Source organism: Trichoplusia ni (genome assembly GCF_003590095.1).
Source record: "Trichoplusia ni isolate ovarian cell line Hi5 chromosome 23 unlocalized genomic scaffold, tn1 tig00003919_group22, whole genome shotgun sequence".
Classification (NCBI taxonomy): Eukaryota; Metazoa; Arthropoda; class Insecta; order Lepidoptera; family Noctuidae; genus Trichoplusia; species Trichoplusia ni.
Window position 1 is genome coordinate 1 of NW_020799883.1, and position 17,784 is coordinate 17,784.

At 35.8% G+C, this 17,784-nt stretch overlaps 2 protein-coding genes across 2 annotated transcripts; one reads left to right on the forward strand and one right to left on the reverse strand.

The window, feature by feature from the left end:
• Positions 1-2,982: 2,982 nt before the first annotated feature.
• LOC113506742 (CAAX prenyl protease 2-like) lies at positions 2,983-7,273 on the reverse strand. Its single transcript, XM_026889575.1, has 6 exons — positions 7,028-7,273; positions 6,709-6,953; positions 6,362-6,529; positions 5,832-5,900; positions 5,453-5,515; positions 2,983-5,151 (listed from the first exon to the last, which is right to left on the reverse strand). The coding sequence occupies exons 1-6, from the start codon at positions 7,141-7,143 to the stop codon at positions 4,724-4,726; spliced, it is 1,089 nt and encodes a 362-aa protein (XP_026745376.1). The 5' UTR covers positions 7,144-7,273; the 3' UTR covers positions 2,983-4,723.
• A 397-nt stretch (positions 7,274-7,670) lies between these two features.
• LOC113506743 (F-box only protein 11-like) lies at positions 7,671-17,784 on the forward strand. The gene is given in 14 exon segments (XM_026889576.1): positions 7,671-8,074; positions 10,405-10,648; positions 10,954-11,121; positions 11,373-11,577; positions 11,836-12,034; positions 12,518-12,742; positions 13,520-13,764; positions 14,437-14,763; positions 15,202-15,396; positions 15,593-15,901; positions 16,279-16,459; positions 16,670-16,817; positions 17,299-17,397; positions 17,492-17,784. Coding segments are annotated over 14 exon segments (2,772 nt in total). The 5' UTR covers positions 7,671-7,977; the 3' UTR covers positions 17,622-17,784.

Genomic DNA, 17,784 nt, shown 5'->3' on the forward strand with positions numbered 1-17,784 from the left:
GATCAACTTACTTTTATATTATCTGCCTTACAAGCACCTTTGTGTCCCACAGCGGTAGAAGTCGAGGAGTCCCCCGTCCCCGACGGCGGCCCGTCCCCGGACGAGCTGGTCCGGCTGCTGTCGGCGTGCGACCTGGACGCGGCGCCGGCGCCCCGCTGCCGCACTCCCCCAACCGCCCGCTGCAGGCGCCATGAACCCCGCTCTGCCCAGCCCTGCGCTGGTTCTACTCGTTGGTCGTCAACGCGTGATACGACCACTACCATAAGCGCGCTCTACACTCGCGGCGCGAAAAGCCGCGAAACGCGTGTGTGTATGGATTCGCGCGCACGCTTCGCACCGTTCCCGTTCGTTGCGGGGAATCGCGGCGTGAATTCACAGCAAGCATCGCGAGCGAGTGTAGGGCGCGCTTTATACGAACGGCACTGACTAAATGGTCTCATGCTGTCTTCTTCTTTGTCAAGAGGTGTGAGACAGACAACATTAGAATAGTGTCGTTCTTGAATACACGTATGGTCGACGTGTTTGATTTCAGAAGATGTATAATTTACCACAATTTTAGACTATTGGGACTAGACTATGTAAGGGAATTTACCCTATAACAGTGCAATGAACTATCTAACAGTGAAGTGAAACGCAGGTTTCCTTTTACATATAAGAAACAAAAGGCTTCTATGAATAGTGATAAAGGTTACTTATTCGTATTGTTGATGATTTGTGCACAACTACATCCAAATATTATGCATTCTATCAACTGTTATCTTACAATTCTTTAATACAACAAAAACTTACAATTGAAAGTTGGTAGTAAAGTCTGTTGTGCAAGCACATGTGTGTAATATAAACAGATAATGCATGAAAAATTATACATCTTTCTGACATAAGACACCTCCATTCACGCGTCTAGTATTTGAAAATGCTTTCAATGTTATATTTAAAGCGGTGATAGATAGTTGTAATTATTATTATAAATGATTGCATTATATCAAAGTAATATTTGACCAGTTTAGAGCAAAAGTAATCAACTAGTATTATAATTTCAAAGAACATTAGTGTTTTATGGCAACACTTAAAAACGTTAAGCTTGAATAGATTTTAAATTGCCTTAGATTAATGATATATGAGGTTTGTCTGTATTGGTTCATACAAAATAAATGTATTTATGTAACTCATTGAAAATAAAACTTTCACCATGGTTGAGTACGTCTTAATATTTGCTAATGTTCTTTGAAGCTAATAAATTATTGCCAATTTATGCCTTAATCGTACACTCAGAATATATGACGTATTTGTGTCTATATAGGAAATTATGTAACTTGTTATTACATTAGAATAAATTACTGCAATTTTATACTTCAAGCGTCCGCCTATACATTTTTCTCATAATTATCATCGCAAATAAATTTTATGATGGATTTTGCTATGGAATTAATATAGTTGATGTGATTAGAAATGATAGGGATTATAGATGGCAGCACTGTAACTGCGAGAGACTGGGAAATACACTACGACTGTTGTTTCAACACATAAACGCTTACTGTAACCTATTATAGCAGGTTTTTTGTCTTTGGGGAAGCGAGACGAAACGCACACTGGGCTAGCGGCATCTCGCTTCCTCTATCACTAAAACTCGTAACACCGGCACTGTTCACTAGGAATATATAATGAAACACTTGTTTTAGTTCGTGAGTTGACTGCTTTAACTTTAAATAACTCTAATATTACAGGGTTTATAGAAATGGTATAGTGCTCGCAGTCAATGCACTAGGTACCTACCGGGCTACCGCATACAATTCGCAAAAATAACCGAAGAAAAGCCCTAAATGTCTTGGAAGTTTATTTAAAACTGTCTTTTTCACGACATGATGTCAAGTACTTTGCTCCAAATTTTAGACGGTACTAAAAGTACCTAGTGCAATTACTGCTATGAAACAGTGAGAAATGAAACCTTAAGTCTCGAATGTCAGCGATACATATTTATATTAAGGTTTTATTACATGTCCTTTTTCTATATGAATGTCGAGTGTTAGAAGGCGTGTAAGACTGATTTGATTCAGAAGCTCAATAACGATCAAATTCAATATTCTCTTGAATTCTTTATTTTTGAAAAATAATGTTTTGTATATTTAAGTATAATGATTTTATGTTAAAACGTGTATATGTTACTGGGAAAATTAAATTAGATATGTGATGAATTTTATGCAATCGTTTCTCGTTAGTTTAACACTTGGTGTATGTAAAATATTTATATCAAATGCATTTAATTACGGAGTGTTAATTATGTACTGTACAGGCAAATATACATTTTGCTTTTTTTTTTATTGAACTGTTTACTTTTTTAAATAAATGCCGTGTCACGTGTAATAAGGAATAATATTACTTAGATACTGTCAAATCCTAAAATTTTCAGGATAAGGAGAAAAGATATAACTTTTTAAGTGAAAATGTATATTTGCCTATTAAATTTTATATTTGTGCGTCTTTAATCGAGTGTATGCTATTTATATTGTAAAATAGATTGAAATTAGAGTTGTTCCTAGATATTACAAAATTATGTATATATGAAGTAAATAAAATTATTTACATATAACGCTTGGTTATTATTTGATCGACAATCCTTTTTCCAATAGCAGACGCCAGGGTCTATCGCTTTAAAAGCATAATTAATTATGAAGTCATAATTAATTTCCAGTGTCGCGTTCTTCACAATTCAAGTCATTTGCTAAAGACTTGTTATCCGTGAAGCACGAAAACGCTTGTCCTAAACGGGGATCGAACCACGACAAGTGGCGCACTGGATTTGACGTGGCAATCACTCGGCTACCCACCCGTGCAGTCTTCAGTCTCTAGGAACTGTGCATACAATCTAATTTGTGGTTGATGGAGAAACAGACGTCGATCGACGGCACGCTTAATGGCACATGATCCTTCAAAAGTGAAAAGAAATACTTTCCAGGAAGATATTTAAAAATAATAACAAAATCATAATCATCATGTATTTTATTCCATGACAAGTAATATCGTTGTTTCACAAACATACTCACATCACAAATCATTATAATTAGTATTAAAAATAAAAACAATACATCAATTGACTAGTGAGGCAATATGTTGCAATGTACCCATGCGTGCAAACCCTGTCTAAATTATTATTTTTACGTATTTACAGTAACATGAAACATATGGCACAAAAAAGAAAACTTTTATTTCACCACTTCCGCAATATTTTAATCGATAAAAGAAATTTCGAGAGATTTCAAGTTTAATGTAATTTTGAAACTACAAAATAGTGGTGGTAGGACCAGGCAGAAGTGGTGAAACAATTTAAAATATCAAAATTAACGCTTAAAACAGACAAACATTGCATAAAAATTTCGATCAAATCACATCAGATTACCATATATTATTTAACTAATTACAATAGAAATAAGACACTACACAGTCCAACGGCGGCGTTATTACATATCTGTCATAGTAAAATTTTAAGACAGTTTAACATGTCAAGAGCGAGTCGGACTAGCGAAACTGAGGGTTTCGGCTAAATAGGCTAAGGAAAAACAAAATAGCAAAAAAATCAGTAGACCATCACATTTATGACCGTCCAAATCGGTGCTCAACATTGATTTTTATTTTGTTAAATTTCAAAAATCTAGCTATAAGGTACCTGCAGCCTGTTGAATGCGGCCAGGCAGCGAAGACTTTATAAGATTTTGCATTTATCAAATTGCCAATTTGTCTTCCGGTATTGCAATTCAATGATCCCGGTTTACTATTATTCTGCAAAATATGTAATACAGCCGCGAACCGATGGAAAGTTGACTGCGACAATTGGGAGTACCAAATAAGTATTTCAAAAACACTTTAAAGATTAAATCACACTAGTGTAGTGTCTACATCTGCTTTAAATTTAAATTAATATTGTGCTTGTACTTGTTACACGTTGCAATACTGTAAAACATTATGAAATTAACAAGGTTTTTTCAAATGATTTAGACGCTTTTTAGTGGAATAAGCAGCTTAAAATAAATAGTGATTTGGCTTCAATACAGATTATAAGAAATATCGCTTTAATACTTAAGCTTACCACGACAAATATAAGGTATACACACGAACAAAGACCTTTTGATCATAAACTTTTGACAATTCAAAGCAAGTGTAGACACAAACGCATAACAGTAAAGCATTACAATTATAATTATCATTCATTATTATCTCCGTCATAAGATTAGTAGAATTAGGATATCTAACTATTTTTTATAAGTCTACTGAGGGTCTACCCAGACCTCAAAAAATTAAAATGTTGGTACCGTGGAAGAAAGACACCACTATACGCTATATATTGCGCCATCTCACTTCTACAATGGCAACAGTCTTACTTTAAGAGGAAGTAGACCCTTTGATTAGAATTCTGAGGTAAACTTATGTATAGTGATGAGCAATACTGCAGTGTTACTATTTAATAACAATAATATTTTACACTGGTAATACTGTTCTACAGATAAATACACCACTAGGGCAAATGAATGAAATCCACATTTCTATATGAGCAACTTGGTGTAACTTACCTTTAGAAGCACAGTCATAGCATAAAAGTATTTATTCATTAAATTAATGAGATATATTTGGTGACTACATGGAATAAAGTAACTACTGTCAAAGTGAACCTACAAACTAGCCGTGAACTGTTAATGATGGGTCATTAATTAATGTCAAAACTACTCTCAAACTACACAAAAAACTTGTATAATGAAATGCAATTTGTGAAAAGCGAAATCCAACTCTCATAAATTACACTGTGGGTTAAGTCTTTTAGGCGTTTAATTATAGAATCAGCCACTAATACGAACAACATACACAATTGGGCCATTGTAGACCTTATTTTGTATGTGTTATAGTATTTATTTATGTAGCAGATCTCCAAGCTGTTTACTATTGGTATTTTAACGAGCGATTCAGGTTCCCAATGTAATCTGTTATCGTATATATCAGGATTAGTTAGTGGAGTGAGCAGAAGACACCAGAGTCCGAATCCTAGTAAGAAGTTAAATACAATTAATACCCGTTGGAGGGGCGCGAACTCAGTTATTTCAGCGAAGTTCGGGAAGCCCATGTGATTGCAGAACATGTGAGCAACTAGCGGAGCGACGAAGTGTCCTGGGAAAGAGATTTATTCACATCTACAATATACAATGTGGAAATAACAAAAAACTTTACCGAAAAACCGATACCAGGTTTGGGAAAAAGTACCTTTCATTAAAAATAAAATCAAAGGCGTAATAGTGATAATTGATCTTTTTTCGATTTGTATCGACTGATTGATCATAATAGTGGCGATGATTTATTAAGATGACCTAAAATAATTTGCTAATTATGCCAAAGTATTTAATATTTATAGAAGGATAGTGTATTGTTTATGAACATATTTTTTGTCTCAATTAATTAAAATCTTACTCACCTGTCCTTACAAATAAATATGCTGAATAAGCTCCAAATAAAGTAGTGTATGTAAACTGGAATGCTGAAAAAATAAAGTTATTTTTATACTATTCTAATAAGAATTCACATCAATTAATTATCAACTGGGTTGTCATTCTACTGTAGGACTTAATAAAATTTAATAAAAACCTTCTTAGTGTAGCATACTCTATGGTAGTAATTTAAAAAATATATAGAATAGCCTTCTACATTTATCAAGATACATGCATTTTGCTGATGCAATATCAGTCCCAATATTAATGCATACAAGTAATAATAGTATCTTATTAATTGGCTATGAATACTGAATGGTTGCCAAAATTGTTTTATAATCTAAAATATCTATTAAAAGAACTTACTTGATATCATTAAAGCTGTTTTGAATTCAAACCCAGCTTTCATCTGTTCAAACATGTGATGGAAATGAGCTGAAAAATTAATAAAATAATTAAGCATATTTCTAATGAAAAAAAAACATACACCATGTAAGGTTGTTAGAGTTCTATTCAATTTAAAAAGCACATCTTTGAAACACCCTGTAGCTAGATATGAAACACTTAAAAATATCAACATCTGTGCAGAGATTTTTTGTTACATTGTGAAAGGCTTAAGATATTGAATTTAGGTCAAACTGATAACAGATACGGATAACAACAGATTTATTTTTAAATCATTTTTTTTATGTATCAGCAACTGCTACATACATTTTATTATTTAGCTAAGTAATGATTACTATTATTATAGTAATCACACTAACTGCTTAATGTAAGTTTCTAGCAATTTGGAGAATTAGCTCAGTCTATTAATGATGATAGCAGTTTGTAAAGAAAATTGGCATTAATTATGTAACACCCTATAGTCAGTAGTTTTATCTCATGACAATACTCACCAACACCAAAAAGTAATGGTCCTACAAATACTGCAGTCATGGGTTCTAAGCATTGCAACAGAAGAGGTATCATACAAGCTCTGAACACCCACTCCTCACTCAACGGGGCCATGAAATGGTTCCGCACCCACACCAAATCTTGCCAACTGGATAACCAGTATATGGGTTCTATGTGAAGAAAAGAAATCCTCATTAAATTGTGTTGTTTGTGGTATAATTTATATAGCAGTACACTAATACAAATAGTTTATATTATACATAAAAAGTAAAATAAATTAAAGTAATTGTCTATTGTTTTGTCAGTAATTGAATTATGAATATTCATATAACATTAAAATATATATCACCTGCATACAGTTTCCATATTCCAGACAGAAATTGCATAGTCAATGGTCCCAAAAATAGAATAGCAGTCAAAAACAGAGGCGCAAAAATAGCTGGAACAACCCCAGACCAACGCAGTCCCAACTGTTCATACAAATTTCCTTTACTCAAGGTTTCCCCAGTGAAAAAACATTGTACGAAAAATGGTGCCAATAACATCATAACAGACACACTGAAAAACCTTCTCTTAATAGTAGACGGATGATCTCTGAAAATAAAGTACAGATTAATATGGATATGATTTGTTTAACTTTAAACGTAAAATAAATTATTGTAATTTACCTGCTCAACGTAGACCTCCACACATATAAACTAGCAACATATGAAAATGTTAGAAAAATACATGCCAAAATGGATAAACTACATTGATTTACGTCAAACAACTCTGTGAAAGACATCTTAAATAGAAAAAGCACAAGCACAATATTAGCACAAATTACATAAATAAAATATTGAAAAATAGGAATTCAAAACAGCTTCAGCTTCCAAGACATTATATTTCTGACATTCTTTTTTTTCATGTTTGGTTGTGTCAGGCAGACGGTGTTTCCAGCTTAAAGTTATTTTTTTATATTATTTGCTTTATTCATTTCCACATTCAGTAAGAACATTTTAATGCCCACTTATAATTTATTAATTTAAATGCTAACTTTGTAATATGTGATTGTTTGCAAAAAAAATAACAATCAATCACTTTACCCCACAGTAATTTACGAGCAGCGAAGTACTTTTGTACTTCTATCATCGTGCAAAAAGTGTTTTGCAGGCTTCTGAGCTAAATGTCTATATTGTAACCGTATGCATTATAAGTATATGAAATCAAGTTGTCATCATAAAAAAATTAAACGTTATTAATTTGAACGCATTAATAAGAAAAAAACACATTTCATGTTATTTTGTAGGTGGCGCTGCGAGCGCCGTCGCCATATTTCTAAATCCGCCATATTTTGCTGAGAGTCGCCCGTCGCTTGAGGGTAGTAGTGTGGATTTTCAACATAATTTATTCAGATAATGAATATTATCAGTTTAATATCATAATTTTAGTGTCAGTGATTAGTGTGATATTTATAAAAAGATAGAACTTACATCTAGCAATAACGAATGTGGTATATTCTCCGTTTCCCGTTTTGTCTGCCCAATCTAATCTAAACAGAAAATGGCCGACGGTGTTGGTGCGGGTGTCTCCTTTGTTTAGGGCTGAATTCTAGTGAAAATAAGTGTTAAAAGAAATAATGCCTAGTGCCTCGTTTTCCTCTTCGCGTTCTTACGTGCGTAGATCGCGGAGAAAAGGTGGACATAGAATACCACTACCTTCTAGGACACAATCGAGTAAGTAATCCGGGTCGGCCGAAGTCGCCCCGATCTTTAGAAATGCTTCGTTATTCATATTTCCTTGATCATGTAACTCGGCTTCACACATAAATCATTTCGCTGGTTGTTAATTAGTGCAATAAAGTCTAATTTATGCAGCTGTAATATCGTTTTGACATGTCCGTTTTATGTGAAAATGTTGGAGCTTTGGTATTGAATTTTGAATAAGTCGATCATTGTCCCTCAAACATGATTGACATGTAAATTCTTATTTCATTACATTCAAAGTTTAATTATGATTTCGGCTAACACATTTCAGTGACACTTTGCGCAATATGGGTATTGATTTGCTAGATAAAAACTTATTTTACACGGAATGACGAAACAGCTGTTCTGATACACAGCCGAAAAGCAGATGTATATTTGTATGAAGTTACGAAACTTTTTTCATTTCAGTTCAAATACATTGCTGTATTTTTGAAATTACTTGTTTGTTTTTTAGCTTTAAACATTATAATATGGAATAATATGAATAACTGTGACTTGAGTACTTTCATACATGTACTGTAATGTTATTTACTTTTACTACTTTGCAATATAGGTGGTTTGTAGGCGTTTATTTTGTGTTTTTGCTTTTGATATTCTAATTATCTGTACCCATATATATGACAAATAATTTTACTGAAATAAGCACATTTACTATGCTCTGCCACTTGATTACTGCCATTTGTTTAATAATAATAAATTCAGATGTCTAAACCATGATATAAAAACATAATTCTTTTCTTCAAAATACCCACATATTACACCTTTGTTCTCATAAGAAGCGTCCTTCATTTGTCATCAAAAAGTTATGAATAAATTATTGGGTATAATAAAAAGTTAATATATTATAGCTGATTATGAAGGACAAACTTAAGGAAGTTGAATTCTGTATTGGTATTTTTGCATAATAACCTTTTGTCAATACATACCAGTTCTGTTAACAAATAACACATAATTATTACATGTGTGAAGTTGGTTGTGAAAATTAAGTGGACTATTTTAATTCAAAACAATTTAATTTGTAAGATTCAATGGTCAATATTAGGTTTTCGTAATGTTTTTGATTTATACATTGTGTTAACAATATGGGTATGTGAGTATTTATTGCCACTGCCTATTCATTATTGATGTTCATAAGATATAATCATTAAGACTTTCTCTTTTATCATAAACCACAAATAAACTTCAATATTTTATTTAATGAGCATCAAAATCTAAATGTATGATAATCAAATATAATACGCACTTTAAAAACAATAGTTTTCAGTAAGTTTTAAATAATAACATTAGTCAACATACAAAATTCATTGTAATAGGTTGTTTGTTTCTACAAAAATGTGAAACCATTCATTCAGACATGACTCATGATAATATATTCACAATAATGAATATAATAACTACACATTTCTAGTTTTAAGAAGGTAATTGCACACTTTACACATACCTATATTATATATCTCAATCAGGTCAAAACATTTGGCAACTCATCAAAACTACTTAAACTACTTTTTAGTTCATGTCTCAAAAGTAACACAGGCATCATTGATCTTCATTTTATTTAGAAAAGTAAAATGCATTTGCTATTTTGAAAATATGTTAAGAGTTGAAAAGGAGGATGTATAAATATTAACACTAGTATGTCACGCTAAAGAGGATGCTATCAAAATACTTATACATATTATTAGAGAAAATTACTATCTTTGATGAACTATTAAAAGATATTTGCCAGTTACTACTATTGAATGTTGATTACTCATTAATATATCACAATAAAAGTTATTTTCACATAGCATTGCATGTGTGTAGGCTAAGCAGTAACATGATACCGGTAATACTTGTTTAACACTAAAAACCTGTTTTAAAGTACCATATTTTACATTCCAAAGAAATATTTATCACTAATTAGGTAATTATCTCACTATTGTTTACAAATAAAAAGGTTATGTTATTTTAAATTTATTTATCAATACCATAAAAACATGGGCTGATAAGTGTTTTGTTTGTAAACAGATTCTTCTTTTAATGTAATATGTGTAACCAGGTTTATCAACACTTTAGTTTAATAATTTGTTTTATATAGAATACAGTTTAAATATTTTTTTATTTTAATATTTCATCAGTGATATTTAATAAAAACTTGGTAATGGTTTGTTAGTTACACTGTTTTACCAACAAATCGATTGTAAAATCTTTTATTCTTTCTTACCAAAAAGTCAGTTAAGAGACTGAGTCATTGATTTTGAATGCAATATGTGTAATACAAGTGCAATAGTTAATAGTAATGTGTGTTATTGATGTTGCAGGCGAGCCATGTGAGTCAGTGCCGTGCCCCAACAACGTGACGGGCAGCGCGATGGCGGCGACGGCGGCGTGCGCGGGCGCGAGCGGCAGCGGCGGCGGCGGCGCCCCGCCCGTGCCCGCGGCCGCGCCCGCCTCCACGCCCGGCCACCACAGCCCCTACGACCTGCGCCGCAAGTCGCCGCCAGCCTACCACGAACCTGGGCCTTCTGGCACCTGCTCTCTACCTGCCAGAAAGAGGCCCAGAACGTTAGTATACTCTACTGCTTGTAAGCCAACTTAATCTTTCGCAGTATACATTGTCCTTTCAAGTTCTTACTACTGACATGAAACCTATTATTAAGTCAGGAATAAGCATATTAAAACTGATGTATTTGTAACTCATAAGTATGTTTTGTAATACTTAGTATTTCTCAGTAATTATTTTAAAACATAATTACAAACTTCTTGCTAGAGGGCATTGCAATAATTTGCCATGATATTATATCATAAATTTGTTCTTATATCTTTAAAATTGATTTGTTTACTCTTAAACTAAAATTGTCCTCACACAGGTCACTGTCTCAAGGAGTGGATGTGTGCAATGTATCACAGTACCTGCAGTACGAGCTGCCTGATGAAGTGTTGCTGTGTATCCTCTCACACCTCACGGAACGGGATCTCTGTCGCGTCGCGCAAGTCTGCAAGAGATTTAACACTATTGCAAATGATACTGAATTATGGTAAAATCACTAATATCATTTTAAATATAAAAGTTGTATTAAGTAATTCAATATACTGCAAATTACAGATGTATATCACTTCATGTTCTCTGAGCCTCTGAGGAATATATCTATGTATAACAAATAAAATACTCTAGCAACAATGTTGCTAGTCATTTTAACACTGTAAAATTATGTTTAGGCAATTAATTAGTTATGTAGTTTATGTTGTGCACAGAAAATTAATGAACATTTCTATTTATTTTCTGCAGGAAAAGTTTATATCAATCAGTGTTTGAATATGATATGCCACTGATGCACCCTGCACCATGTCAGTTTGAGTTTGTTGCTCCGGACGAGTGCGACGCGGACAATCCTTGGAAAGAAAGCTTTAGGCAGCTATACTACGGCATTCACGTGCGGCCCAATTACCGTCCTAAGAAGGATTCACGCATCAAGCACTTTAACACAATCAGGGTGAGTTGAATATCTTGTTGACATTTCACCCAGCTAAGTACTGGGTCTTTGCCATACATTAAAAATAATAATTGACTGGGCTAATATTTGTCCCATGCTCACTTGTAAACGGGAAGTTAGCTAAAGTAAGTGCCATTGGTTTGTAGTTTGAGCCGCGGCTATTTGTGCATCGTTTTCATGTTTAGATTTGATCTACTTTGATGGTCAAGATATCGGAAACGTTGATAAGTTCGTACTGATAATGCGCGCTCTGGTCAGGCGGCCCTGGAGTACGTGGAGGAGCGCGGCACGGCGGGCGCGGGCGCGGCGGCGGCGGCGGCGGGGGGGGCCTGCGCGTGCGGCGCGCCCGCCTGCGCCTGCCGCCGCGCGCCGCCGCACGCGCCCGCGCTGCTGTTCGTGCACGCCGGCCTCTACCAGGAGGAGTGCCTCGCCATCGACACCGACGTGCAGCTCATAGGTCTGGGACACACTACATAACACTCAAACATTACATAACACTGAGATCACATTCTTCTAGCCTGACTTTTTATGCATGATTCTCAGAGCTTTGCTTAGTATTCATTAAAGAAAAACAGAAACTATATTCAGAGTCCTGATATGACATTGCTGTTAACCTTGACAGCTTAAAATAATTGGCAATCCCTCCCTTGGCTGTTTTAATCTATATGTTTGTAGTCAGTTTTTAGTTAAGTCAATGTATATATTTCTAAATCTCGTTAATATAATGCATGTTAAATATAACGCAACTACAGCATAGCATTTACTTACTAACTCCACACATAAGCCAAAAATCAATCCAAAACATGATTTGGACGAATGACATGGTCAAAAGCCATCAACAACACACAGCCGCTCACACCGTCATGATCTCATATCATGGTAAGCAACCCATATAATACACTCTAAACCTACAAACACTTATTTACAATAACATCTACAGGTTGTGCTGCTGGCAATGTAGCAGAGTCAGTTGTATTGGAGCGTGAGGCGGAGTCGACGTTAACGTTTGCGGAAGGCGCGAACCGCGCGTACGCAGGTCACATGACGCTCAAGTTCTCTCCCGACGCGACCAGCACTATGCAACACCACAAGCACTACTGCCTCGAGGTATCCGACAACTGCTCGCCCACCGTAGACCACTGCATCATACGAAGTGCTAGTGTCGGTAAGTTACAATATCTATTGTCTGGCCGGTCGGTCTAGTGGTTAGTGACCCTGACTGCCACACCGGAGGTCGTGAGTTCGATTCCCACGCAGGACAAATGTTTGTGTGATGAGCATGACCATTTGTTCTGTGTCTGGATGTAATTTGTTTTGTAAATGTATGTATTTAAAAAAATACAAGTATGTCTCTCAGCTGTCTAGTACTCATAATACAAGCTTGGCTAGAATGTGGAATATGAGGACATCAAGTGCCTTTTTTGTAGCCAAATAAGATGGTTAAAATCTCTATCAGAATAGAAAATAGTGTCTATTTTAAAGTTATCATAATGAACATAACTCTATACCACTTGCATATGTTGTTTTGAATACAATGTAAGTTATAAGCCTACCTTATTGATAGTCACGTCAACTATAAAAAACATACTATCCTTATCGAGGTTCTTGGCAAATTATGTTTCACACCCTTTACTTATAGGATTCGTGATTGACATAATTTTGTGTAAAAACTATACCCCAATCCTTTGTTTTTGAGTGTATAATTGTTTCGCTCTGTTACCTTCAAAAATGAATATAACCAAACTCCATGATTTTGTCAAATTATTTATATTTCTATCCTGTAGCTAATATAATATTTATAGCTAGCCTCTGTAGCTAATTTGAAACATATGTTTTGCACAGCCAAGATATTTTTATTCTATGTCCTTTAATGTCTACATAATAAAAAAGTGATACATGATACTTAAACCATAAATCTAAATGTCATATTAAATCGGGCTAGTGGGCGCGGCGGTGTGTGTGAGCGGCGCGGGCGCGAACCCTGTGATCAAGCACTGCGACATCAGCGACTGCGAGAACGTGGGGCTGTACGTGACGGACTACGCGCAGGGCGCCTACCAGGACAACGAGATCTCACGGAACGCGCTCGCCGGCATCTGGGTCAAGAACTTCGCCAACCCCATCATGCGCAGGAACCACATACACCACGGCAGGGATGTCGGTATATTCACCTTTGAAAATGGCTTGGTAAGTCTGAAACAACTATTTTGTGTGTGACCTCTTGATCTCCTTGCAAAGCCTTCTTCTTTGTTTTCCATACCTCCTAATTACGTTCACCATACCATAATATGTGGGGTGAAAGTCATTAGGAGTAGTTAAATAACCAAACTAGCTGTTGCTCGCGACTTCGTCCCCGTGGGTAGAAGATATAAGTTATGATTTAGGTATACCTGCCCGGTTTTTTTCACACTTTCCATTATATCTTTGCTTCTATTATGAGCGTGATGGTTTATAGCCTAAAGCCTTCCTCGATGAATGGTCTATTCAACACAAAAAGAATTTTTCAATTTGGACCAGTAGTTCCTGAGATTAGCGCGTTCAAACAAACAAACAAACAAACTCTTCAGCTTTATATATTAGTATAGATATATAGATATTATTTGGTGTGACTGTCACACCACCACACTTTCGTGTTCAGGTGGTAATAGTCTTTGTTGATTATCACATTGTTTATACTAGTACTTTTTTTACGTTTTGGGATAATTTATGTATAGTACGATTTTTAATTATAAAATTTTATTAAAAAATTATAATATGCATTATACATACATCGTATCATACATTTACAATATAGCATACTTATAATCTTTTTTATTATTATGTATTAAGAGACTAATACTAGTCATAAAATATTTGCAGGGCTATTTCGAAGCAAACGACATCCACAACAACAGAATTGCTGGTTTCGAAGTGAAAGCCGGCGCAAATCCCACCGTAGTCCACTGCGAGATCCACCACGGTCAGACAGGCGGCATATACGTCCACGAGTCAGGCCTAGGCCAGTTTATAGATAACAAAATACACTCTAACAATTTTGCTGGAGTCTGGATCACGTCCAATAGTAACCCTACGATTAGGCGCAATGAAATATACAATGGCCATCAAGGCGGAGTGTATATATTTGGGGAAGGACGCGGTTTGATTGAGCACAATAATATTTATGGAAACGCTTTAGCTGGTATACAGGTAAGCCATCATAATCCTTGTTTGTTGTTGATTTTTTTCATCGTAAATAACATCCTACTAAATCCTATTCAGAGCTAAAGACTTGTTCATTTTATTGATTTTTGGAGTAAATTACATCACTTGCTAATTTTATTAACCTATCTCACCAAATTATTCATATTATTTTTAATCTATTACCAACCTCTTACCTCTATTATTTGGCTTTGTTATTGTAAATGAAGATGTATTACATTTGTTGACGACTTTTTCCCTTTATTATTAATTACACTATTAAACTAAACTCTTGTTGGTGTCTTCTATATCAGTAGTACCATTGAAGTGCAATCTTGGATCACCATGTACCTGACACGCCATTACAACCAACTCAACAGACCTCCAAGGTACTAAGCATCACAACTAGTACTATGTCACTTATTAAATATGACCTCTCCATTACAGATACGTACAAACAGTGACCCAATAGTTAGGCACAACAAAATCCACCATGGGCAACATGGCGGCATCTACGTACATGAAAAGGGCCAAGGGCTTATAGAAGAAAATGAAGTGTACGCGAATACGCTAGCCGGTGTCTGGATCACGACGGGTTCAACGCCCGTCCTGAGGCGCAACCGTATACATTCGGGGAAACAGGTATGTCTTGTGGAACTTGCGAGTTATTGTAGTATAGATGATATCAAGAGTTTATTTACTTTATTAATTGATCAAAATGACCTAGAATCAGAAAATCTGTGAACCAAATCTGGTTATGATACATGTAACACCGTTTTTAGCTGGGCGGTTACTAAGGATTGTTAAATAATAAATACCAATATTTAATGTCCCATAGGTCGGAGTATACTTCTACGACAACGGCCATGGAAAATTAGAAGACAACGACATTTTCAACCATTTGTACTCGGGCGTTCAGATACGGACGGGTAGCAACCCCGTGATCCGAGGCAACAAGATATGGGGCGGCCAGAACGGCGGTGTTCTAGTGTACAACGGGGGGCTCGGCCTTCTAGAACAGAACGAGATCTTCGATAACGCCATGGCCGGAGTGTGGATAAAGACTGACTCCAACCCTACGCTCAAGCGGAATAAAATATTCGATGGGCGCGACGGGGGTATTTGTATTTTTAATGGGGGAAGGTGAGTGTTGTAATGTTCTTGTTCGTGTTGTTATTAAGAGCTGCTTTGTTCATTGTGACTTTCATTCTTGTTTCTTTTTCTGAAATTCTGTTATACTATTCGAATGTTAATGGAAAATTAATGCATGATTGTAACTTTTTAAATTGAGCGTAATGAATGGCGCGTTGCTGCGATTTCGATTTATTCAGTCACCAAAATGTAGTTTCATATTTAAATGTATTTTAACAATAAAAGATTGTTCATTATTGACAACTACTTATAAACAGCCCAATTTACTTCTTTCGCTTGTATTGTCGTATGTATTCGTTCTCTCTTCTTTATTTGTACGATAATTCATGTAAATTATTCATATAATTCATTTACTTTTTCTATTCTGTCCAGGGCGTTCTCGAGGAGAACGATATATTTCGTAACGCGCAAGCGGGCGTGTTAATATCGACGCAGAGCCACCCGGTGCTGCGACGTAACCGCATCTTCGACGGTCTCGCCGCCGGCGTCGAGATCACTAACAATGCCACTGCCACATTGGAACATAACCAGATTTTTAATAATAGATTTGGAGGTGAGTTAATTGGAATTTTATTAGAATTGCATACATGCTATTTTGTGTTTTTCTGACGCAATTGCCTTTTTTGACAGCTAACTAATTCAATCATAAGCAAGCAAAAAATCTTAACTCTTTAGTAAAAAATGCACATTTTGGAGCAACAAAACTTTTATTACTTAGCTATATTTGCAACTGAATAAAAATAACCAATTTGCTTTGCTCCAGGTCTATGTCTCGCGTCGGGAGTGTCGCCGCTGGTACGAGGTAACAAGATCTTCAGCAACCAGGACGCGGTCGAGAAGGCCGTGGGCGGCGGACAGTGCCTATACAAAATCTCATCTTACACTTCCTTTCCCATGCACGACTTTTACAGGTAGGTTATCATAACAGTTTCTAGAAGTTCCTAATCGACTTGTCATATAAATAATAGATGGCATGTGGTCTTGCCTTTTTAAAGATAAAAATGGTTTTAAGTACGCTGATTAAGACGCGAATAAAAAAAAACAGACTTTTATGGATCTGTATTCGAGTATGGGATGCCGTTGTGGCGTCGCGGTTCTGTGAACGGATTTGCATGATCGAGTTTGCAGGTTCGAACCCCATGCAGGCAAGTACCAATATGACTTTTTTAAAGTTATATGTACTTTGTGAAAGCACCAGGATTACAAATATTTTGATCATGGTGAGCAAGTATGGTGATAATCAGCCTTTGCCAACATTAGGGAAGGTTGTTATTATATCTTAGAGTAAATAGGTGTACGGCGATACAGTATAATGTATATTGTATATTATCTTTTTCTCATATAATATTTTTTCAAATTTTCTTTTTAAAATTCTTTATTTTGTGATTCTAGGTGCCAGACGTGTAACACGACCGACCGCAACGCAATTTGTGTCAATTGCATCAAAACGTGCCATTCCGGACACGACGTAGAATTTATTCGCCATGACAGGTAGGTGACGGGCCATATTTGATTTTACTTCGAATAGAATATCTCGCAGTTGTCGTATGTCGATACCTAACGCTCGTTGTGTGTGGTCCGTCAGATTCTTCTGCGACTGCGGCGCGGGTACGCTGTCCAACCAGTGCCAGCTGCAGGGCGAGCCCACGCAGGACACGGACACGCTGTACGACTCGGCCGCGCCCATGGAGTCGCACACGCTCATGGTGAACTGAGCTGCCATACCCACCGCCCGCGACAAGGAAATCAGTATTCGTCGGAAAACTATTTTCTTTTTATTTATTTTTAGGTGTTATTCGCCGCCAATTATATTGTAGTTATTTGTCTCCGCGAGTCGCGACTCGCCCTCTTCTAGTTCAATTATTTTTATTATCTAAA